Source organism: Homarus americanus, unplaced genomic scaffold (genome assembly GCF_018991925.1).
Source record: "Homarus americanus isolate GMGI-L3 unplaced genomic scaffold, GMGI_Hamer_2.0 scaffold34360, whole genome shotgun sequence".
NCBI lineage: Eukaryota > Metazoa > Arthropoda > Malacostraca > Decapoda > Nephropidae > Homarus > Homarus americanus.
In genome coordinates, this window is record NW_024739403.1 from 2,383,343 (window position 1) to 2,409,053 (window position 25,711).

General features: G+C 37.0%; 2 protein-coding genes across 11 annotated transcripts in view; one reads left to right on the top strand and one right to left on the bottom strand.

The window, feature by feature from the left end:
* LOC121874713 lies at positions 1 to 13,647 on the bottom strand. 4 transcript variants are annotated; one of them, XM_042378978.1, is made up of 5 exons: positions 13,524 to 13,647; positions 4,170 to 4,298; positions 3,875 to 4,011; positions 2,855 to 3,106; positions 1 to 2,584 (listed from the first exon to the last, which is right to left on the bottom strand). In XM_042378978.1, the coding sequence occupies exons 1-5, from the start codon at positions 13,557 to 13,559 to the stop codon at positions 1,519 to 1,521; spliced, it is 1,620 nt and encodes a 539-aa protein (XP_042234912.1). In that variant the 5' UTR covers positions 13,560 to 13,647; the 3' UTR covers positions 1 to 1,518. The 4 variants fall into 4 exon arrangements, with proteins under 4 accessions (XP_042234912.1, XP_042234914.1, XP_042234911.1 ...); XM_042378980.1 differs by having other exon boundaries at positions 1 to 838; positions 4,170 to 4,403; XM_042378977.1 differs by having other exon boundaries at positions 4,170 to 4,403.
* Positions 13,648 to 13,983: 336 nt separating this feature from the next.
* Positions 13,984 to 25,711, top strand: part of LOC121874714 — a 32,360-nt gene continuing 20,632 nt past the window's right edge. For 2 of the 7 annotated variants that reach the window (XM_042378985.1, XM_042378987.1), the window contains exons 1-3: positions 14,020 to 14,117; positions 17,985 to 18,057; positions 25,308 to 25,363. Coding sequence is in view for 2 of the 7 variants with exons in the window: in XM_042378982.1 (XP_042234916.1) it covers positions 14,082 to 14,117 (36 nt within the window). In the remaining 5 variants the exon portion in view is untranslated. Of the gene's footprint in view, positions 14,118 to 17,984; positions 18,058 to 25,307; positions 25,364 to 25,711 lie in introns of all 7 variants that reach the window. The other 5 variants (XM_042378984.1, XM_042378988.1, XM_042378986.1 and 2 more) reach the window with 4 other exon arrangements.

Consider the following 25,711-nt stretch of genomic DNA (forward strand, 5'->3'; position numbering starts at 1 on the left):
TGGTTGTATTTGGGGGCCTGGAACAGATTAATCCTATAACAAACGAATGCTATAACGAACAAGGTTCTAGAACCAATTAGATTCGTTATAGCATACCCCACTGTATTAGGGACCCCAAATATGCAAGTTAGTAAAAAAATCAGCAGGTACTAAGAAAACAATGTGAGGAATTTATTAGTCTTTGAATATAAGGTGCACAGAACCAAAGTAGGACAAACACCATAAATGAAAAATGGAGAAACTGCAATTAAAGTTTGCAAACCTTCAAATTACCATAATGTTGGAACCGGTGAAGATATTGAATTGATTCAAGTGGCAGATTTTAGCATTGTTAGTGGAGATAATTTGATACTCGTGATAGACACCCAATGTGTTGCTCGCAGTAAAGGCTATACAGTATTTACTAAATAATATAGAGGCAATGTATGATGATGACAAAACAATAATTATGGTCTAAAGTCATGCTTTACTAACTGAATGGAAGTAGGACAAGCACCATAAATAGAAAACCGAGAATATGATTTGTGTTATCATGAGGTCTGTGTTATCTATCTGAACTACTGAACTAATAATCCATGACCCCTCCACAAGGCTTTTATGCAAACAAGCAAACACAAGACACCCTGTTTACCATGTACTATAGGATCCCTGTGATACAGTTTATGAAAATTTGTAATAATACAGTGCAATGAAAAAAATCTATATTAGAATCAGAATACATGTAGCTCTCTATTACTAAAATGGAAAGAATAAACAAAAGCTAAACTACTACAGTACCTGCATAATGTTGTCAGGAATGCATCTCCATAAGTATATGTTTACTTAGCACTCACTCCTCCTGGAATGCAAACTGAGCACTAAGTGAGGTATGAATGTATATAGATACAGTCAGCACTGCAGGGTCAGATCCAGGAATATCAAGAGGTCCAAGAAGTTGTGGGTGGGGGAACATGGCGAGCACAGCAAGTCCACCCAGCTGGGGGGTTTGGTAAGGGCACTGTAAGCTCCCCCAGAAAAGTTTTTGAAATCTGACCAATATCATGGACATTTTTAGGCAATTTTGAAGCCATGTGCACTTGCTATTAGGAGATATTCTGAGGCTAATAGTAATTACTTTTTACTATACAAAATGCCTGGGTACAGTACAATACTACATTAAAGAAAAAGTATTGGAATTTTCTGATGAAAAGGGGGGTCTGGACCCCCCCCTGGATCTGCCCCTGCACTGACCACCCAACTCACATAACCTTGTAGGCATGATTAATAACAGACTACAGTAAAATGCGACAAAGGAAAATTTTGTGGAACATGTTTGACAGCAGTACAGTCCATCTATGATTAATTATTTGCTAAAATTAATAATCCTTCTCATTGTTGTTCAATGTTCTCATACCTAATGTACTCAGTAAATTTATATGTGGTTTCTACATTCATAACGAGATTAAAAACACAATCGGCAAGTGTACATTTGAAATATACTGTATTACATCATGGAGGTAAGACATGCAGTGAAATGACTCATTCTGTCTTGGGGCACTTTTGTTGGGGTGATGATTCTAAGTTATTTACATACGGGTGTGAATCCTTTCTCTTGTTTGTACATAGTGTAGAACTTTGCTGGACTTCACTGGTGTCTGTCACTTGCAGACACTTTATAGTTTTTAATATGGCCATTGTTAAATTTGAGTAATTACTAAATGAATGCAAAGCTGATGTTAAATTATTGTCTCTTCTTACTCTATGATAGTTTTTTAGAAATGTTGCCACTGGTTTGACAAATATATCGGGACTGCATTCTACTTTTGATAACAAATCATCAAAAACCGTCCTCATCTCTTCAATGCACTGTTCTAAAGATGATGAATCTTTATGAGCTTTAGACTGAAAATGAGTTGATTTACTTTCCAGTTTCAAAGATGAGACATCCCGAGGTAAAACAGAATTAGCTTTCCAATCATCACCTTCAGTACCCAATATGTGTCTAACAGGGGAACACACTGCAACAATAACTCGCCCACCTTCAGTTTTTTCAACTTTTGAACACTGGAAATTATATTTCTCACAGAATGTTCCTAATTGTTGCTGTAGGTCAACACATATTTTTCCATTTGAAATTTCAACTTCCCTATCTTGCACCTGAAGACTATAACAAGAATCTTTTAATTTCTCATCAATGTCAACCAACAAATTTTCACCAGATGGTTTATTATGGATATCTACTAAAATACTTTCACTTGGAAAAGTCTTACAATCAACAAAAATTTTCTCACTAGACTCTCTAATTTCACTCACTAGTGTCTCACTACTTATAGGTTTGTCTATTGGCTTACTTTGATGGTCTGCTAAATTGTTTTTAGTCAAAGGTTTACTACAACACTCATCAGGGTCTCTCTCACCAGACAGAATATTATGATCAGCATGTATTAGCATTTTTTTATTTAGAGGATTTTTCAACTTTTTACCGTGTTCAATTAGCATTTTTTTGTCAATCTGTTTCTCAGATGGTTTACTAAACAGGTCTGCTGACATACCATTTGCTAGTGTACATGTTGAATTACCTGGAGAGAACATACTGTAGAAGACCCTGCAAAAATAAATATGTGATAGAAATTCAATATAAGCAAGATGAGAAGAATGTAAGCAATAACAACAAAGTTCCCTGGCCTGTGGAAGAACAATGGAGTATGTTGAAACTTATAAAGACAAAATAATAAACTAAATAATGTATAAGAAAACTTATAGCTACTGACTGTAGAGCAATGTACTGTACTGTACTGTACTGTACCATATACAATTTATGAAAAATTTAATAGAAGTAGAAATCCATCCAATATACACGTTTACAAGCTCTTACCGATAGCAAAACTGCTTATCTGGATACTGTGATCTGTCGCCTGCCATAAAGACATAGTCTGTCTGCAGATGACGTTTTATAGCTTCCAGTGCTGTTAAAGGGGTATATCCTGCTCTGTACAGCTCCATCAGTTTTTGTACTATCTTTTCTGATCCATCCTTTTGATAAGAGTCTAGCAAAGGGAGCTCGTGATTATGATTAAAGTCAAGGGTAACATATGCTGGAAACCCTTGCAAGCATTGACTTGCAGACCTGAAATATTACACAAATTACTATACTGTACAGTAATGTTTCAATATATAATTTCCTGAAGATTATTGCTTACAAAAAAAAAAAAAATTACTGAATACTGTATATACTGTATTAATAATTAATCAGTGAATGAAAAATGTGACCATGCCTAAAAGTGTGGTATTGATCCTGAAGTAACAACTTTTACCCAAGCTTAGATACAACAACTTATGAACATGTCTACCGAGGACTAAGGACCAAGGAACCAGGTGAGCTCTGGTCTATAGTGACAGAGGCATTAATCATACTGAATCTGTTAACATGAATTTGAGTAATGGCATGTACGGATAATATAATTTTGTCCATTAAGAAGCTCTGTAAACAGGTAAAAGGGTTGAGTAACTACTTATTTTGGAATAAATGTCATCTAATCTATAATTCTTGGCATCTATTAACACAGACATATACGTCGATAGTCTTGGGACCTCAAGAGCAGCTCAAATCACAAGTCATTGGCCATAAAAATTAGAGATGTGAAAAAGAATAAATTACTGAGTTCTAGGATGCTACACTGCCAAATGTTAAATATCTATTATTTTTACACAAATGAGATTTTCTATTGTTAAATTAATTCTGAATTACTGTAGTTTGTAATCCAGGGTAACTAAAAAATAAACATGTACCCGGTAATATGCAGTAAGGTGGACACATACTACTGTTCATATAAATTATGACTTCCAATCCTAATACCTATACAATAATTTCTGTAAAGTAAAAAACTGTACTTACTGAGATAATTCATCAGGTACTATATGTGTTTGCTTTGCCACAATTGAAAATTTTGCAGGGCAACAGGAATTTTTTGAGATAATTCTTTTCATCTCTTGAGATCTTGAAGTTGTTGCTTGATTACACTTGAGATCAACCTATAGAAAAAAAAAATGTAAAAACAAACTTAAATATCTGAAAGAGATAAAAAACAACTGACCTCATTTAATCTGTCCTTCCCAAAGGGTTTTACATGTTTAGTGGAGAAATACTCTATGCATGTAGATAAAGTTTCACTGCAATGCAATGAACCTACCTGATAGACATTCTGAGTTGCTTTACTTCCACAGCCAAGGTAAGTCTTGCTAACATGCCATTTAACCGCAGATGTCTTCTCAAAGTCTTTTATCCATGATTTAACTTCTAACTTTCTTCTTAGTGTCAACTGAAAATTTGCCTTAAAATGATATTTGTTTGAATCATTTCTTCCAGACTCCTCAACATCAGTAAACTCACATATAGTATATTTGTAAGCAGGTGGCAAGATTCTCTGCAAATGAATAAGAGTAAATTAATTTGATAATCTTACAAAAAGTATGGTTGTACAGTATTGTACTTGTGTTACAGGATTGTAACATACATATGAAGGGTTATATATTGTACTTTTAAGCAGTCTGAAAGCCAAACTGTGGTTTTTCATAAAAATTACCTTTTAAATGGTATTCGTATATAGTAGATATGAAGTTGTTATAAAAACCAGTGATAATGATTGTCATACTATGAGGTCATAAGTACGGGTATGTGTAAGTCACCCTTATGCCTTGTTTGATATGATATCTTGACTCGCCAACATATATAACAGCATATATAGTATATATATATACATGTATATATACTACTATATATAATGCAAGTAAATCACTGTAGGTGCGCGTGATCTAGGTATATGCTGATAACCACAAGGAAAGAAGAAAACACGAAGTTCCCAAGCGCTTTCGTGTAATTCACATCTTCAGGGGTGAGTACAGACTAAAGAGAAATACAAACCAAGGTGTATATATACAGAGGAGGGTGACACCAGGTCCACAATGGTCAGGTATTAGGTAATGACCCTACTAATCTTTAAATAGCACACAACGGTCACCCTGTATATTTAAGCCTCTCTCTGTCCATGTAATCCAGTTGCCTCTGAAGATGTCTTGAATAAAGACGAAAGCTAAGGTGCTCCGTTGTTTCCCTTTTCCTGTGTGATTTTATCAAGATATATATATATATATATATATATATATATATATATATATATATATATATATATATATATATATATATATATATATATATAATATATATATATATATATATATATATATTGTAATATTCAGAAATTTCAAATGCCCGCCATTAGCGATACTGAGCTTTCAAGGTCGTCTGAGGGAAGAGAGCGCTCCCCGCACATAGTGGGAGGTTGTGGAACTAGGCCTATATGATATTAAATGTAATTTGCCGAATTAATAATGATGCGATTCATGAAGTTAAGGGACTATTATTGAATTTGAAATTATTATAGATCGTTTATCAGTCTGAATAATGTTACGGGCGTCCCAAGGAGTTATTAGTTAGGCGGAAAATATGTCACGTAGGCCTATGCTAACACCTTGAGAGGAGACGCGACGCTGGCTGGTCCTCAGTCACGGGGAGCACTCAGACATACAAGACGTCCCTGCGCGTCAGTCACAGAAATAGTCACGTGGCCTAGTCACCTGTGCTGTGCTATTGCAGTATAACAAGGTTTCCGTCAGAACCCACTTGACCAGAGTTGACCGGAGTTGACCGGAGTTTGACTGCGAGAGATTGACTGCCGTTGATGATTGAGGGTGGCGATTGTCGCCATTGGACCGATCAGTGTAGGCCTGTCACTGTTTAGCGGGGTATCAAGGATCTCTTGAGGGAATCTAGCCGTCTGGGTGCAGCTGACAACGGGACGATCGTGGGTCAGCAGCTCTCCTCTCCCTCGGCTCACAACACCACATGTCAGGAGCAGCTTAGTGAAACCCTCTTGCTAACGGGAAGCTAAAGCTTCTCTCAACTGTACAAGGCCTGACTGGCTCACTCCCTTCCGCTTTATGGACGCACTGGGAGTACACTGAGGCTAACTGAGTAAATTAATGGTCACACACTGAGACCGTGAGTCTAGGGCTCTAGGAGATACCTAGAGGAACATTTTATCTCCCTTATTATGGGTGTATGTTGAGTTGGGTGGAGCATGGTTCACGAGTATTGGTGGACCCAGTAACATATTAATAATAGTGAATATTTTTGGGTGTAGTTAATACCATTTCTCAGTTACTGATATATATACAGTGACCCCTCGTTTAACGAACGCCTCGGTTAACGAAATTTCGGTTAACGAACTGCCTTCCATAAGGATCTTCAATTCGGTTAACGAACAAAAATTCGGTTAACGAATTACTTACGAACCGACCTCAACATGTTTTCGCTTGCACTGGCCGGGCAACCAGCTTTAGTATCAGTCCACCAATACATTAATCGGTTCTAGGGCTTAAATTCCTAACTATTTTAGTAAATATCAAGAAGTTTATACTATTCAATAATTTTAAAAGTTTAATATTAAATTTTTTAGTCATTTTAACAATTATTGAACATAATTGAAGGTAAAGTGACTAGTTTAATGCGCAGCATCCAGCCTCTTAACACAGCAAACAGGCGTTAGTCTCTCTGTTTTCACTGGAGGTAATATCTTGCTTGAGACTCTCTTCAACTAAACGCTTTTTTTCTGTGTTTTCAAGCAAATTATTGGTCATTTTGAAATATATTTTACATATTGACAATATATAATGCAGTACAGTGTTGATTTAAAGAAAATAATCTTGAAATACACCAAGAGAACTAAAATTTTATGGGTGAAATGGTGCCATGGGGTGACTTCTCTTCCACCCCAATGCCTTCTCTTCTTCCTTCTCCTCCACCCCCATTGTAATTCCCATCATCATCATCATCATCCAGGAGCCTTCTACATACACACCTCAAAGTAAGTGAAATTTTCTACCATTTTTGTTGAATTTAGGAAATTTTCGGTGAGCTGGAACCAATTACCCAAAAACCCATTGAAACAATGGTTTCGGTTAACGAACGTTTCGGTTAACGAACGACCTTCTGGAACGGATTGAGTTCGTTAACCGAGGGGTCACTATCTTGACGGGTGTAGTTTATCATTTCTAAAAAATTTTGATAGTATTGTTTTTTGAATGTTTGTGTCATTAAGTGGAACCAGAGTGATACTGTGATTTGATTCTTTTAATGCATCCAATTTTTCTTCATAATTCTGATCTCAGGTATAACCTTTGTTCCCCAGAGTAGTGGTTAAGTTAGGTTAGGAAGTGTGCATCTGTTGGGGTGATATAATTTTGTTGAGTGCCCTTAAGGCCTATTCATTGTAGGGTATTTAATTTCTTATTTTTTATTACCATTTCCTCAGTGACTGATATTATTTTGCTGAAAGCCCTTAAGGCCTATTCACTGGAGAGTGTTTAATTTCTTATTTTTTATTACCATTTCCTCAGTGACTGATATTATTTTGTTGAAAGCCCTCAAGGCCTATTCATTGTAGAGTATTTAATTTCTATTTTTTTAATACCATTTCCTAAGTGACTGATATTATTCTGTGAAAGCCCTTAAGGCCTGTTTCATGTGTGCAAGCAACATTTCTTAATACTTCAAATTTATTGTTGCCTGAGTTTCTAATAATTTCTATATCATGTATAACTTTTATTCCCTAGAGTAGTGTTTTAAGTTCAAGTTAAGAGGTGCGCATATTGGTGTACCATTATTTGATTGTGTTTGTAGTGTTGGAGGGAATATAAGTGTCTAAATTTTACAGTGTCTCATTCATCCCAGTCACAGACGCTATCCTTCCACGGGTCACGGACAATTCATTTTGTTTAGTAGATTTAAGTGTTCTTGTGCTGGTTCGGGATTTTTCTCAAAGGGGCGCTTCCACTGCCATTACCATCTTATAATCTTTAATAAACCCCAAGTCCAGTAAATTCCGACCGGTTACATGTATATACAGTGGGGTATGCTGTAACGAACAGATCCTACTGTGAATATTCCTATAACGAACGGTTTTACCTATAAAATTGAGAATGCTATAATGAACGCAACTCCTACAACGAACACGGACGAATACCGGACTATTTCGCCTGGCGCATGAACATTGTTGTACCGCGACCCACAACAAGAGCGTCAGGCGCCACCTTTGTCTCATTGTGTAGCCAGTGCACCACTGTTATTGTTGAAATTTCGTCTTTTGATGTGGAAATAGAGTTATTTGTATAAATATTTTGTTATACAAGTGTACAATTGTAACAATGAATCATCCAAAGCGAGTGAGAAAGTTCATAACTCTTGAAACTAAGAAAGAAATTATAAAGAAACGTGAGAATGGAAGAAGCATTGCGAAACTTAGTGATGAGTATGGGATGGCTAAATCGACTATATGTACGATTTTGAAGAATAAAGAGGAGTTGAAAACTGTGCAAGTGGCTAAGGGAATCTCTAGACTTAGCTAAGCAAGGTGTAATGTGATTGAGGAAACGGAAAATTTACTCTTAGTGTGGATAAAGGAGAAAGAAATGGCAGGTGATAGCATTAGTGAAGCTATAACTTGTGAGAAGGCCAGACAATTGTTTGAGGACCTTAAAGCCAAGACTCCCAGTGCAAGTGATAGTGATGTGCCAGTGTTTAGGGGTACCAAGGGATGGTTTACTGGTTTCAGAAGAAGAAATAAATTACACAGTGTTGTGAGACATAGTGATGCTGCTAGTGCAGATAAGGAAGCAGCTAAGGAACACCATGACATTTTTGAAATGGATTAGAAACTTTGTCCCTCAGCCAATGCTTCTGGTGACTCATTGTGTATCATGCAGAAAACCCCAGAGCTTTCAAAAACATTAGGAAGACCCGCCTTGGTGTTATGCGGCGGTCAAACCCAAAGGCTTGGGTGACCAGGAATTTATTCTCTGAGAGGGTGATTGAGGTGTTTGGACCCAGTGTTCAGGAATACCTCAGGGAGAATAATCTTCCACTGAAAGCTTTGTTGGTGATGGACAATGCACCAGCCCATCCTCCTAATTTGATGGTTGAATTGCCAGAGGAGTTCAACTTCATCACTGTGCACTTCTTGCCACCCAACACAACACCTCTCATCCAGCCCATGGATCAACAGGTAATTTCTAACTTTAAGAAGCTGTACACAAAGGCACTGCTTAGAAAATGTTTTGCGTCCACTTCTTCCAGTGATGTTAGTTTGAAGGAATTTTGGAAGTCACTTCAATATAGCAGACGCTGTGTTTTTAATTACTTCAGCCTGGAAAGTTACTGTGAGGTGTCTTTGTGCTGCTTGGAGGCCATTGTGGCCTGAATGTGTGCTTCAAAGAGACTTTGAAGGCTTCGAAAAGTTAGAAGAAGAGGCTGTTGTTCATGAAATTGTGTCTCTGGGCAATTCCATGGGCCTGGAAGTGGATGATGATGTTGAGGAGTTGGTGGAAGAGCACAGTAAGGAACTGTCCACTGAGGAGCTGCTTGAGCTTCACAAAGAAGAAAATGAGACACTGAAGCAGAGCTTAACTTCTGAGGAGTCAGGGGAGGATGAGAACAAGGAGGAAAGCCGCATCATTCCAGCCAAAGATCTCAAGGATGCGTTCTTTTGCTGGAGCAAACTGTCTAAGCTTGCTGAGGATTATCATCCTGATGTTGGTTCTGTGGAAAAGGCCATCAGTGTGTTTAATGACAATGTTATGAACTACTTTTGGAAGGTCCAGAAATCAAGGTTGAAGCAGCCAACCCTGGATTTCTTCTTTAAAAAAGTACCAAAAGAACCTACAGACAAAGTACCTGTAAGACAGTCACCAAAGAGGGCTAGGAAGGATGACTCCTCTCCTTCCACCTCTTCTCCATAATTCTCTCCTCCCCCCTCCTCCACTGCCTCCTGTCCTGCATGCTGAACAACACTAAGGTAAGATAAAGTACCGTATTTTTTACATTTTCCACAGAATTTTTTCAGTGTTAAGTGGTTGTATTTGGGGGCCTGGAACGGATTAATCCTATAATGAACGAGGTTCTAGAACCAATTAGATTCGTTATAGCATACCCCACTGTATATATACAGTATTACCTCGCTTTACACGGTTTCACTTTCCGCGATTTCTCATTTACGCGGTACCTTGCCAGAACCGGATTTTCACTTTCCGTGGTGCATCTATTCATATACGCGGTGAAGTGTAATTTTTTTTTTATTTAGCTCACAAAATTGATAGAAATTACCCGGCCAGAATATAATTTACATTGCTGGAATTCTTACAATATGATGATCATTTTGAATATACACATCATGGATTTTGCATTAGACATACAAATTTTAGATCTAATGTAATAATTTGGTTTACACAAAGCAAATATTTTATCGTTTGTGCAAAATATATGAAGTTTACATTCAAAATATTCCCTGACCTGCAAGGAATCCAGAAATGTCAATTATATTATGCTAACTTTAGTCTGAGGTATTATTTATTACTAAACGTTAAAATCTAGTGTTTTCACCCAAACATTTCTCTGGTAGGGAGGGAAGGTGGAGGGTGGGTAGTGCTGGGAATTTAATCACCCTTTATGGAGGTGGAGAGGAAAAGTAATCAGATAGTCTGAAGAATATTTCTTTGCTTATTTACTGAAGATATTTGTGTTAGCTCATAAAATTCATACAAATTACCTGGCCAGAATATAATTTACATTGCTGGAATTCTTACAATATGATGATCATTTTGAATATAAACATCATGGATTTTGCATTAGACATAAAATTTTAGATCTAATGTAATAATTTGGTTTACACAAAGCAAATATTTTATCTTTTGTGCAAAATATATGAAGTTTACATTCAAAATATTCCCTGACCTGCAAGGAATCCAGAAATGTCAATTATATTATCCTAACTTTAGTCTGAAGTATTATTTATTACTAAACGTTAAAATCTAGTGTTTTCACCCAAACATTTCTCAGAGAGGTAGGAGCTAGTGAGCTGGGAAGAGGGGGGTGGGGGATTTGAGTCCATTATTTGAATGGACATTAACTTGGCGACTGTATTTCTCTTAAATATTAATTGTGTGAGCATACCATCATAAAATTTAAATGTTATTTTTACTACAACATAGGTATTGTGTCGGAAAAAGTGGAGTTTGGGGGTCGGGCCAGACTCTATTGGAATTAATGCCATATGTTCTGTTGTTCACTTTACGCGGTTTTCACTTTCCGTGGTTGGGTTAAATTGACCGTGTAAATCGGGGTACTACTGTGTGTGTAAATACATATATATATATATATATATATATATATATATATATATATATATATATATATATATATATATATATATATATATATATATATATATATATATATATGCAAGTAAATCACTGTAGGTGCGCGTGATCTAGGTATATGCTGATAACCACAAGGAAAGAAGAAAACATGAAGTTCCCAAGCGCTTTCGTGTAATTCACATCTTCAGGGGTGAGTACAGACTAGAGAGAGTAATACAAATCAAGGTGTATATATACAGAGGAGGGTGAGACCAGGTCCACAATGGTCAGGTATTAGGTAATGACCTTACTAATCTTTAAATAGCACACAACGGTTGGTGGTCAGGTCAGATGGTCAAGTGACCCGGCCTTCTCACCTGATCACAAATCTTCTTAATTACAGTGATTTGCTTGCATATATATATATATATGTAATATATATATATATATATATATATATATATATATATATATAATAGCAATATTAATAATATTATTGTGTGTGTGTGTGTGTGTGTGTGTGTGTGTGTGTGTGTGTGTGTGTGTGTGTGTGTGTGTGTGTGTGTGTGTGTGTGTGTGTGGTCCCAACTTATGAACTGGATTAAACTTGAAATTTATAGTACTTTATTTACCTAATGACTTCGGCTATGATATGGCGGAATTTTAAACATTGTTCTGTAAGTACGGTATGCACATTGAATGTGTTCTGTCTTCCATAAAATCCGACTTAAGAACGTTCTCAGGACAAACTTGTGCTGATTATTGACTCTTAAGTCTCAAAGTTTATGTTAGCAGTTTATAGTAAATGCAGCTACATATTTTTTTAACCAATTTGTAGTTCCTGTACTGTATACATATTGCATGATTACAATATGAGGTTTTTCTACACTGTAAATATAACTGAATTATGCTTAAAGTTCTCAAACTATTATATTTACTTATAAAATAAGATTCATGCAGCTTAAACACTATAGTTACTGTAGTAGGAATTCTTTCTCACACACACACTATGGCCAGGTGCTGGACAACTTGTACCCAAGCAAATCGTACCCATCAGAGCATGTCAACTCGTACCCACTTGTCATTTCCTTTTTTGTGTTTAATATCATAATATTAGTGTGAAGAAAAAACTTCAACCAATTCGGACAATTCCTTCTAATGGTCACCCTCTTCTACACCTTTACCAAAAGCTTGGGTAAATTTTTACTTCAGGACATGAGTCCCTAGGGGTTGACCCATACGTTTTTCCAGTGTATTTTTGTGTGTTTTAAACGAATATGACCTTCATTTTTGGCGGAAATTGCTAGTTGCCCCCCTCCCCCCCAACAATAATGGGGGAGAGCCTGGGAATTCGGAGTTTTTGGGTGGGGGAGAAAACGAAAACGAGTCATCTGACCCAACTCCTAGCCGGACCCCCGGTAGGCCTAGCCAGGGGCTACACCCCCGGTAGGCCTAGCTTAAACTCAGCTAAACGTTTCAGTAGTTAAAAACTTTGGGGGTGAGCCATGTCTGAAAGTACAATATCTTGGTTAAAAGTGGAAGGACCAGGGATACGTAAGAATTGGATAGAATAATCGTCTTTCTCGGAAAACTCGTCAATAAACTTTAAATAATTGTAGGAGCACAAACGACAACCAACCTCCACCACGGCCATTAGGAAACTGGTCAGTGAGATTAAAATCGTACCTAGGCCGCTTCCTTTGAAAAAAATTAAATGTGATTGGTAGAAAAAAATTTGCGTGATGATAGTGATACCTCATTGGTCACGAATGGATGACGTCAGTCAACATTGCGCATTCATGATCCACCGATAACATCTCCTCACCCAAAGACTGAAAACTATTTAAAATCAATTCAATTCAATTGTGTCGCTATTATCCATTTCCACCATGTATATATGGGGTTCAAAATGCTCAGAATAGCAAGATCTAAATGATTCAGTAGTTTATAACATTCGAGGGAGCTATATCCTAAAGTAAAATAATTCCAAAGCTTGGCCACCCCTGAGTCAAGAGGTGCATGAGGAGGGTAGAGACCTTAGGGTCAGACAAGCATGGAGAGGGGTTATAAGAAGAGACATTACTTAAAAATCTGATGATTGGAGAGCTCTCTTACTCAAGTTGGTGGTTTATGGGTTAGACTCTTCCAGTATGGCCTAGTTTTAAATGGCTACTTTTAAGATAAAACTGGAGAGTAAGAAAGTAGTCCTAAGCTTCTCAACTGTCAGAGGCTTATTTCCTTACGGGTCAATCACTACAAGTACAATTAACTGATCACTAAATAAAATGATAAACTACCTGGAGTAATGAATAATTGGGTAGAGGGCCTCCCATTTCCCATGACGTTATCACATATTACAAGGCTTCTCTTATAATGTCTGCAGTCTACACCTGGACCTTCCTCCCTCAGCTGCCAGACAGTGTAAACAACAGTCCCCTGAGTCCGGATCTTTTCTCCGGATTCACAAATATTCTGTTTTAAAACGAATTCCTTGAGACTTATTGTTACATGAAATCACAGTTTCTGACAAAAGTGTGTTATAAAATAAACTAGGTAATATTTTTGTCAATTACTACCCTTGACAGACAAGCATGTTACGTGCTGATTTTTTAATAATTTTATATATACCATAATATAATCATATAATTAATGTTTTTTCCAGAAAGTAAATAATTGTATTATATATATATGACTCATAAAAATTTACATATTTATATTATTAACACACCTTGTACATGTAACAATGGGTATAACACTAAAGGCACAGCTCAGCCGCCGTTCGTCGCCCACCAACGAAATTTTTTCCCCAGGACAAGGAAGGGCGTCGCTACCGTCATCATAACGTGACATGAGGAATGGCAGATCCACTTACTAATTATCCATTGCTCCAGGTTGTTAATAACGTCTGTTTTTGGTGCTTTTTAAGATACGGTATTCTTAGGCGAATGGGCGTAACGTATAAGTAGCTGACTGTAGAGCATTACATAAATTAAAACTTGCCTTCGCTCTAGGTGTATCGCTCCTCAGTCTACAAGTTCTTCTATTAACATCACTTAACAAAAGTTACTTCATTACTAATGTTTGACCAACAAGGTATTGCAAAAGTTGTAGTCCATTCATTTACCATCCGAATTTATGTGGAGAGTTTTAACAACAAGAATAAGTTTGTAGTAAATAAAAAGTCCCTTTTGTTGTTATCTGATGTTATTAGTACAGTAACATTACTGTACTAGTGTAGGATAATGAGCTTAAATTCGTGCGGTAATATTAAGTGTCTGGCTCAAAAGGAGTCACTTAAGAAACTCATAAAGAAGAAATCTGTTTCCTGCCTCTTGAATATGACAAAATAAGAGGAATTGCAACTTCCAAACTCTTGGTTTTATGATATTTTTAAGTATATAACTACTATATGTGCCGCTTGGACAAGCACACCATACTATCCCTCCTTCTGTTGACATTAAATAAATTAACCTTAACAAACCTACTTAACCTAGCCTAAAATAATGCACTTCCATCTTAGGTAGGTTAGGTCAGGTCAGGTTAACTAGGTTAGATTGGGTTTATCTTGTATATAGGTATACTGTATATAATAAAGGTAATTTCTGAGAACAGCACTACCACCAGAAGTAGCTGTTTGATTTCATTCATTTTTTCTACAGGTGTTATCGTTATAGTAAGTATTTTAGGCTAATATTGACGACCACACCACAGACATATTATTGGGTTTTATGATTATATTCTTTGTATATTTTCATCAGTGAGTTCTGATGTAATAATCTTGTTTTGGGGGGTTTGGTTTGGTTGGGTTAAATTAAGTTGAACTTTTAAATAACCACTTTTTAACACATTTTCCATAACTACGACAAACCAGATACTAAGAGAAACCAGATGAACAATGATGTTATAGAGAAATCCGTCTGTGAGAAAGATTTAGGAGTAATGATAAAGAGGACTCTTTGAGGCGAGTAAACAATATGTATTTTTTTTTTGAGGATTAGCCCACCCGGACACAGGTCACTGTCCCACATCAGGGCCTGGGGGGCAAAAATATAATAAATAATAATAACAATTATTATTATTATTATTATTACAACAATTAATAAAATTAATAATAATAATAATAATAATAATAATAATAATAATAATAATAATAATAATAACCACAAATAAATACAAAAACGAAAAAATAAATCAAGAGTGAGAAACGATATTCATTATGTATGTTGTGTTGTCCAAGTAAGAGAAACAATTGAGACACTGCAATTGTTTGTAAATGAGGCAGAAAGTCAGATCAGCAACCTGGGACTTGGTCACAATTTTACTGATGCCATATGGCAGCAGGGTCTACCATTAGACAACACATTCTGCTTCCAATATCTTCCCAGGTGGTAGTACCTCCCTGTTTGGTAGCTGCTTACTACCTACTGCCCCCTATTTGCTCGAAACAAGGCTAACAAAGTACTTGGGTTCATACAAAGGAGTGGTAGTTACAAGACCAGTGAGGTGTTCCTAAAGCTATATCTTGCACTCGTAAGACCTCACTTGGATTATGCAGTTCACTTCTGGTCACCGTCTTACAGAATGGATATAGAATTACTCGAAAGAATTCAAAGGAGAGTGACAAGATTAATCCCAGGCATTAGGAACCTCGAGTACAGAAACAGGTTAAAGCATCTTAATTTACATTCCCTTGATAAATGCAGAGTGAGGGGTGATATGATCGAGGTGTATAAATGGAAGTCAGGGCTAACCAAAGGTGACATTACAAAGGTACTCAAACTATCCAACCAGGAGCAAACTCGTAACAATGGTTTTAAATTAGACAAATTTAGATTTAGGCGCAAAATAGGTAAACGTGGGTTTGAAAAGTAGGGTATTATTTTACTTTCGGACATAGCGCCCCCGAAAGTTCTAAACTACTGAAACATTTAGATCTCACTATTCTGAGCATTTTGAACCCCATATATACCAGGCGGAAATGGATGATATCGACACAGTTGAATTTAATTGATTTTAAGTAGTTTACAGTCTTCGTCTCTGAGATGTTATCGTCGCATCACGCATGCGTAATGTTGACTGACGTCATCCATTCGTGACCAATGAGGTATCGATTTCATCACTTGAATTTTTTCAACCAATCACATTTGATTTTTCTCAAAGGAAGCGGCCTGGGTATGAATTTAATTACGTTGACCAGTTTCACAATGGCCGTGGTGGAGGTTGGTTGTCATTTGTGCCCCTACAATTATTTTAAGTTTATTGTCGAGTTTTCCGAGAAAGATGATTATTCAATCCAATTCTTACGTATCCCTGGTCCTTCCACTTTTAACTAAGGTATTGTACTTTTGGACAGGGCGCACCCCAAATTTTTTAACTACTGAAACATTTAGGTTAGTTTAAGCTAGGCCTACCGGGGGTCTGCCCCCGGCTAGGGGTCAGGTTAGGCCTGTCGGGGGTCCTGTTACGAGTTAGGTTAGGTTTTGTTAGGTCAGATGACTCATTTTCTCCCCCACCATAAAACCCCAATTTCCCATGATCTCTCTCATTATTGTTGGGGGGGGGGGGAGGGGAGGGGCAAAAACTAGCAATTTCCTCCAAAAATGAAGGTCAGATTCGTTTAAAACACACCAAAATACACTGGAAAAACATATTGGTCAACCCCTAGGGACTCATGTCCTAAAGTAAAAATTTACCGAAAATAGAGTAGTGGGTGAATGGAACAAGTTGCCAAACATCATCATTAACTCGAATACGCTGAATAGCTTCAAACATAGGTTGGATGGATATATGAGCAATAGGGGTTGGGTGTAAATGGGACTGCCCAATCTGGACCAATAGGCCCGCCGCAGTTTCCTCCATTCTTATGTTCTTATGTCCACTATAAAACACAGTGAAATTGCAGGATTTTTAAATTCGTTTTCTCTGAAAAATCAGCAGTTGTGTAGTCATCAATAATTACTGTATTTTAAAAGAGGTGACAAATTTATATTTTAATTATAAGCATTTTAGTTTTTGGTTTTCTCTACAATCAGAAATGACCTGTAGTGGGCAGGGCATCAAGGACGAGGTTAATTGCCTTGTAAAACACGGTGAAAAACTGATTTGATATTAAAATGATGTCCCTTGTGTGCTTTGTATGTGAATAAATTAATTATTTACTGTAAATAGTCCTCCAAAAAATCTGCCAAGTCACCTCGTGTCATCGTCTGCTCAGTTTGTTCTCAACCGACTGGCTCCATCCGAGCATACTCTCACATCCACAAAAAGCGTAAAATTACATCATGACCCTTCGTGAAAGTTCCTTTCATTGGTACCAGATATCAAAATAAATACTTTCTGTTTAATATGGCGGGGGTCTGTCCCCTGGCTATGAAGTTAGGCAAGGTTAGGTAGATTTCTTTGGTTGGTTAGGTCAGGGTCTATTAGGTTCTAGTAAATGTTGCTTCTTTCAAAATACTTACTATAATGATAAGAACTTCTGTGGGAAAAATTAACGAAATCAAACGACTTCTGGTGGTATTGCTGTTTTCAGACATTACCATAATAAATCATCTCTGTCTCTGTGGGAGAAGTGTGCTGTGCTGCTAAGGAACAATTGCAGGAATATTATGAAAAATTGCTATAACACCTTGTTATTTCTTTTGTTTTTTTATTTATATTATTGTTAATAGTCCTACTTTATTAATAAGATGTTGCTGGTTTTAGCTATTTATTTAATGGAATCATTAATTTCTGAAATGTTTGTCTCTTGGCTCAAGTGATGGTGGCATCCCAGGAAGTTCCCGCATTGATGGAAAATCATGTTCGGATGAAAACTTCATAAAACCAAAAGTAGGAAAGTTGCAATTACTCCACCTTAATGTATTTATTCAGGAGCTAAGAAACAAGTTTTTGTCCATAGAAAATTTTCCTAAAGTAACTTCTGAGTCTGACATTTAAAGTGTTACCTTCATAATTATATTGTTGACTGATTTTGGCAAAGGTTAATGTGGTAATACTCTGGAATAAAGTTGTGCATTAACCAGCAATTTCATATTTTATTTATATAGCAGATGTCTTTCTTACCTCCAAAATTGATGGTTTGCAACTTTTGTAATCTTATTGTGGCAATTTTTTTGTTTTCTTTGGTCTAAACACTTACCTTACATACATCAGTGCACTATCTCGAAGTGACTCCATCTTCAATATTTGCATGCTGAGTGTTTCATGCACAGTAACCTGCATTGTCTATATACATGCCGAACCAATTGTAAATTGTAAACGTCTTTTTTACCTCAAAAAGATCCCAAAATATGAAAAAAATTTGCACACACAGTTCACTTAAATTGAGAAATATTGTGTTTGGCAGTCTGCCATTTAGACCACTGCACCTCTTGTGCACCCACCTTCCACAAACACTGTACAGACAGCAGTTGGCCATTTTCCACTCTACCAAGGGTTCTTCACCACCACTAATCATTACTCTTGTTTTGCCATGTTCAATCTCATACCTTTTGACTTCATTCCATCCTTATATTTCTTAAATATCTCTACTTCAGGTATCCCTCGATTAACGATAGGGTTACGTTCCTGATAAATTTAATGTTAAGCGAAACTATCGCTAAACGAGGGATAACACCAAACCCCTGAGGGCGAACAACAGGTTGAAATGTCAGGGCAGTAAATACTGTATTGTACTCACTAATAATAATAATAAATGAGTTTGTTGTAAATGGTTGGAGTTAAACGATGAATTTGCTAACACAAAACTCTGATATAAATGATGTGGTTTAGAGTGAGCCTTCCACACTCAAACCATCCTCTGGGTGACGCGACACAGTTCAATTGACTCAGAGACGTGTGTGTGTGTGTGCTGTGACATGACATCTAGGGAGGTAGAGCGCGGCTGGGCTGGCAAGTCGGTGATACGGTTACAGCTCATTGCCTCCACACATATGTTCATTTTTCACAAATTCATGCCCATGCTCTTCATTTTTCTTATTTTATGGTTTATCTTATATTTTCTTTATTTTTAAGTCACATTAGAGAATTGTGATGATTTTTCCACAAATATTATGGTTCCATTATATGTAACAATGGCAACATGCCAACTGACAGGCTGCCTCATCCCCAGTTTTTCCCATTCACAGTGAGTCAAGCTATTACTAAACCGTAATTTGACCAAACGTTAGGTGGGAAAGGGTGTAAAAAAAATTATCGCTAAAGGAAATTGATGCTAAACGAGGGATGCCTTTACCTCTTTAATATAATTTACTACCAACACTAAGTCATCAGTGCACAATTCCCAGGTCATACCAAACATAAAATCTTACAGTAGTGCCTCTAACACCATAATAAACAGAAGAGGGCTCAAGACAAATCTTTGATGAATCCCAACTTGCATCTCATGTTTCCCACTTTTCCCTTGCCATTTAACTCTCATAGCAGTTTTTGAGCCCTGATACAATGCCATAACCTCTAGGACAAGACACACTTCAACCCCTAACTTTCTAATTAACCATTGCACTGCCTTTTCTAATTCTAAAATACAAAATACGGCTCTCTTCTTCCCTAGCTATTTCTCTTGTACTTACCTGGACATAAAAAACATAATACTGTACCTGTACTGTAGTCATGTTTGGCATAAATCCAAACTGCATACCTCTCTCCTTCATCGATTTCTTAATCATTCTTTCCACAACTTTCATAATCTGATATAAAAGCTTTAGTTTCCACGTTCAAGATAATTTCCTTTGCCCTTATAAGTACTGTACTGTATTCACAATCATATATTTTAGCTGAGCTATACATTCCATAATACCAGGGTAATAATATTGGTCAATCCAGTTTAGATTGTCACGCTAACACTGTTTGATACCTTCAACATTTCTGCATCTATTCCAGATCTACCAGTAGTCTTTCCATTCTTTGTTTTGTCTATTGCTTTTTTTGTCCATTCTCTTTCAATCCTTGGGCATGGTCGCAGTACTGGCTCTCCTGCTTCTAGAATGCCCCTGTCCCATTCATACTCCTCAGTCAGCAGGTGATTGTTGTGCACAGTAGTACTTTATATCCAAGCATCCTTAATTTCCTCTTTATCACAAACATATTTCCATAGTAATTTTTCACACACATACTGCTCACACACTATGTCCTTATTTCTACCTACTTCAGGGTAGACTCCAATTTACAGAAGGGTTTTGTCCCTAAACACCGTTCATTAAATTAAATTTTTTAAATCAATGCATGTTTTCCAATAGCCTCCCATTATATGATGGGAGATCTTATCAAAAATATAAACAATTACACTGGACATGCTTTTAATGGCATTTTTTGTGGGGAACAATGAGTGTAAGCAAATACTTATAATAAAAGTGAATTATATGCAGTAGTAAGTTTATTTAATCCTTAAAGCAATGTCACTGCACATGTAGGCTTGCTTACAAACTTCGGTATTTTTGCCAGTTTTGTACTGAGTTGGTTCACTCAATGTCATCATCATCATCAAATTACCAGGGTCCAGTCATTGTTTGACGATCTGGGTCACATTCACTGTCAACATTAGAGCCATCAATTCCTTTGTCAATATCAACTTGTATTGGCCCTGTTATCCATTCACTCTCATTACTTGTTGATTATATTGTGTGAGAAGAGATATGGATTCATCATCAGAACTTGGACTATATTCATCATTGGTTTCCTGATTACAGTTGTCTTGATTAGGCACAAATTTAAAGAATTCAGTGATGAGTTTTTCTTTTTGTATGTGGCAATGGCATACTTTAATGTACAGTATTACTGTACTGGTATGTTCTGTAATACATAACTCAAAGTACAGTGACAATGAATAACATGGGCCATGATTAATTGTAACTGCACTACTTTTTCTTTCATCAAACTATTGTATTAGACTGTCACATTTTGATGTAAATATATATCCATACTGGTATTTGTGTATTTTTCATGAATATACACACAAGATCTTCATAAACGATGATACAGTACACACACATCAAGTGTCTAGACCACATACAGGGTATACTGTACTGTAAACTAACCTGGTTCAGTACACAATGCCCTCAGATGCCTGTACTGTACTATTTATGCACCTCAGCATATTCTGATGCTACAAGAAAAACAATTGTAACTTCGGGGTTTTCATTCATATAGCAAATCGCTACTAGTTTTTTTTTTTTTTTACATAAAAAATTAGCAAACAGGTAATTCATATCAGGGTCTGATTGTCCAGTATTTGTTTTGTTGTTCTCGATATCTCACTTCTAGGAATCCATCCTCGTCAAGCTTCGTAGCCTTGTAAACCTCTCTTCTGGCCTTGCACTTTGCTTCTAGGCACTTTCCTAGTATCATTTATCTTGCAAGCCTTATGCAATCTCCTTTTCTCCTTTATCACTCTTCACTCCATCATCCCACCACCTTGTTGCAGCATGCCTGGCTGGGCTCTTCATCCAGCCACACACCTTCAGCCATACTTGATAGACCATACTTTAATGTGGTCCATCAATTTGTTACACTTTCCCTCACACTGTTGCTGTCCATTTCCATTCTCAACTTGGCATAAAATGTTTCCATTACATTCTATTCTGTTTCCTTTCCCTGCACTTTTTTTTAGCAACATGTCACACACAAGCAATCTTTGTTGCAAAGCACATTCTTCCCTTGCTATCACTTTTACATCCCTAACAAGGTTCCGGTCTGACTTCTGGGTTTGTGTACACGTCACCTAATTCATATACTGTACTGTATGATCAGCCTATTCATCCACTTTTTAAAAACATGTTGCATACAACAATATTCATTGTGCATACTGTTATTAATTTAAACAAAACTGGTAATGCCATTGGTAAATCATCAAAAGTTTCAAGTTCTCAGATGGAGATATACTGTAGCTGTAAAATTTTACTCAAGGAGTCATCTATTCTATGGATCTTTTGGAGGAACTGAGGAGAATACCCAAGGAGAACCCTGACTTACTGCTTTGACATTACTAAATTAAATCAAATATAACATTGCTATGGTGCAAATGTTTCTTGAACTAATTTTCTGACCCTATAATTTAAATTTTCTTTAGTCTCTCAATGGGAAAAGATTGACAATCTCTCAGTGCCTCTATGAATCTTCATCCCATATCTCATGTTGCTTTCTATGTCAACAGTTTGGCCTCATCCAGAAACAATGCTTTGTTTCCAATAAATGGAAAATCAATGACCCTGAATAACAAAAAAAGATATCTCACTTTGAAGCTTAAAGGTTTGTTTCCTTGCTGGTCCCATGAGAAAAGATTGTAGCTTCATCCCCTACTATTACCTTGTAGCCTGTCAGATGAGTCAATTATGGTTTCACAAACTTTTCCTACAATACCTATTTCCCCTGTTTTACTTTACCACTAGCCCCCTAAGATTCCCTTGACCACACAAACAGAAGTTTTTCTCCTCCCATTTACCTCTTCTAACAAATCTAGAATTAATCTGCTGCAAACCAGGTAAAAAAAACATTAATAGCTCGGTGGTAAATCCCTCGCCCAGGGACCAAGAGTCTTGTATTAAGGAAACTAATTTTACCTCCTTTGATAATTACTATTAAGACAAAAATGAAGGACCTCTACCCCCAATAATGCTTTCTTCCTCCAATATGGTTTCCTTGGAACTCAGAAGACTGGGAGAGGAGATACAGTATGTTTTATCTAATTCTCCAGAACCAGAAAGTTAAAGATATAAGGTACAATGGAACTGTTGTGGGATAAGATTATCCTGGCAAATTCTGCTGCTATTGACTAGTATACTTCATTTAGTATTTGTGTACAAGAAACAAAACTCAAAGATGTAAGTGCCTGGCCTGTCTTACTACTAGACAACCTTAGGTGGTTGCTTAGGATGCCAAAAATGAACAAAATATCAATGAATTTCCACTTGTGATTTACTAAAATTTATGGATCTGAAAGCATTGGCTCCTCAATCCCCGCTTTTGCTTCTGAAGTTGCAGCCATCTGATCGAATGCCTCGCCTGCCACTCACGAGCGAACCCCTGCACAGTGATGAAACACGGTGCATTACCTTGGGAAACGTATACAGAAAGAACTTATTCAACTTCTGGCAAATGCTGTTCAAAAGACAATCTTAGAAGCTACCTGACCTGAGTCATGTAGAACAGATGACAATGATAATTCGTTTTGTAGATGTGGCTGAGCCTGCAGATATGGATAATAGTGAGCATAAAGGACCATTTTGGGGATTTTGTACCACTGAAGGAAATGACTGGTGCATTCATGACTGATACTATCTACAGCAGCTTGAAGGAATGTCATTATCTGTTGAGAATTTATTTGGCCAAGGCTATAAAAGTGACAGTTATAAAATGGTAAAGACAATGGAGTACAGAGGAGAATATTGGACATTAATCCTAGGGTATTTTTTGTTCCCTTCATACACCAGTCTGAATTTGGTGGTTAACTTGTACAAGTATTTGGTCAGGTTATGGGATGTTAAATGTCACCCCTGGTCAGCTAAAATTATTATTATTTTTTTTTTTTGGGGGGGGGGGGTTAAAAGGTGCAGTTTGGTGTATAAAACCTGAGAATAATATTAATTTTGGCTGTACTCACCATTTTGAAGTTTGCAGGATGGGAAGTTTGGTGCTTGGGGTTCGTGGCTACCTGGCATAACATAATGTACCGTGTTACCACATCGAGCTATGTTTTCTACTCCTGGACTTATATCTTCATTGTTCCCCTCTCATAATTTGATAACTTTTAATGCTTATATATGTCTAGTTTATGTATGAAAGTGATAAGTATATTAGTTACAAGTTTATTGCTTCATACTAACATTGTTTACATTATGAACTGGCAACAAGGTGTCTTACTACCTATTACTGTTCTTTATGCCATTTGTCTTTGTCTAGCCAGCAGTAATTGGGAACCTGGATGTTAATCGATTTGCGGATTGTGTTCTGGGGTAATGGTTAGCCAGTGCAGTTGGCGAGTTGTCCGGTCTTTTCGGACTATTCCTTGACACTGGGTCATGCAGCTCGTTAACTCGGGGTGTGGTTGTTGTGTTGGTGACAGCTTCTACACCTTAAACAAATTCACACCTAGGTGGCCCTTGGGCTGTCCATCCTCGTTAAACGAGGGGTAACCATTATTATTATTACAGTACTGTATTATTATTCACACACGTGCCACCTTGCAAATATGAATATCTTTGTTTTTCTCCAAAGTTTCTTACTTTTACAATAATTATACAGGTACTGTATTTACATATTTGCAATGTTTCTTTTATCTGTTTAGTAGTTTATGGTGGTATGATATTACTCAAAGCAAGACATCAAGCACAATGGAGCATCACACTCGTCTCAGCAATACCTAGTGTCTTTGCGCACTTTTCAAGTAACACTATTCTTGCATACGTGACAAGGTCTGTGGGTATATCACTTAGCCTGTTTTAAGGGCAGCAAACTTGGGAAGTGGTGAGGAGAGAGTGGCTGGCTGTTTGTGTGCATGGGTAGTGGTGGCAGGGTCAGTAAACAAAAACCTGCGCTTCCCCTCACGACTGCCTCACTACGCTCTCCCTCTCCCTATCACACCTTACCTGACAGCATCATCTGTCTAGAAGAATGTTTTGGAGGGACAGAGGTTGTTAAAACAAACTTACATGCCTTGAGAGGTTGCCATTTGTCATATTTTAAGTATGTACTCCACTGTATATTGATCCTTCCAGGCCATTTCAGACACCTCAGGAATTTTAAAAAGTCAAACTCATAGATGTACGTTATAGACCGCTCAGAGAAGGCCACTTGCAGACATAGATCTACGAATTTGACTAATAACGGGTTAATGATGGTGCTAGATGTTGTTTGGAAGCAACTGTACAGTGTATTTTTTTTTTACCTGGTGCAGCGCATCTGTCTACTTTTCATCTTCAACACGCCATGGGGAAGTCCTTAGATGCTATATTCCTTCTCTAACTGTAAAAGAGTTGAGTGAAACAAGATGGGAGAGTAAAATTGATGCACTGAAGCTTCTTCACTATGAGCTTGTTCAAGTCTTTGATGCATAAGTTGAAAAATCTGATATATTACCCTCACAGGATCATCTGGCAGTGCTGCACGTGCTGATGCAGAAGCCCTTGCAGATGGCATTCAGGTTTGTGGTTTCACTCATTTTGTGGTATAATATTCTATTTGAAATTAACCTGACTTGTAAACAACTGCAGTCAAAGGACTTTAACATGCATTCTGCTCTCAAGCAGCTGGAACACATCAAGAAGTTTTTTATTGATTGTAGGAGTGATAAGGCATTTGAAGAGACATTTATAGATGCTCGTGAACTTTTTGATGAGCTAGACTTATCAACAGACTTTGAACCAATACCAGTATGCATTTGGAGAAAGAAGCAGCAGTTCACATACGAAGCAAAAGATGACCCCTTCAGGATCCCAAACAAAAATTCAAAGTAAGCAAATTTTGCAGTCCTTGATACTGTTCCGCAGTG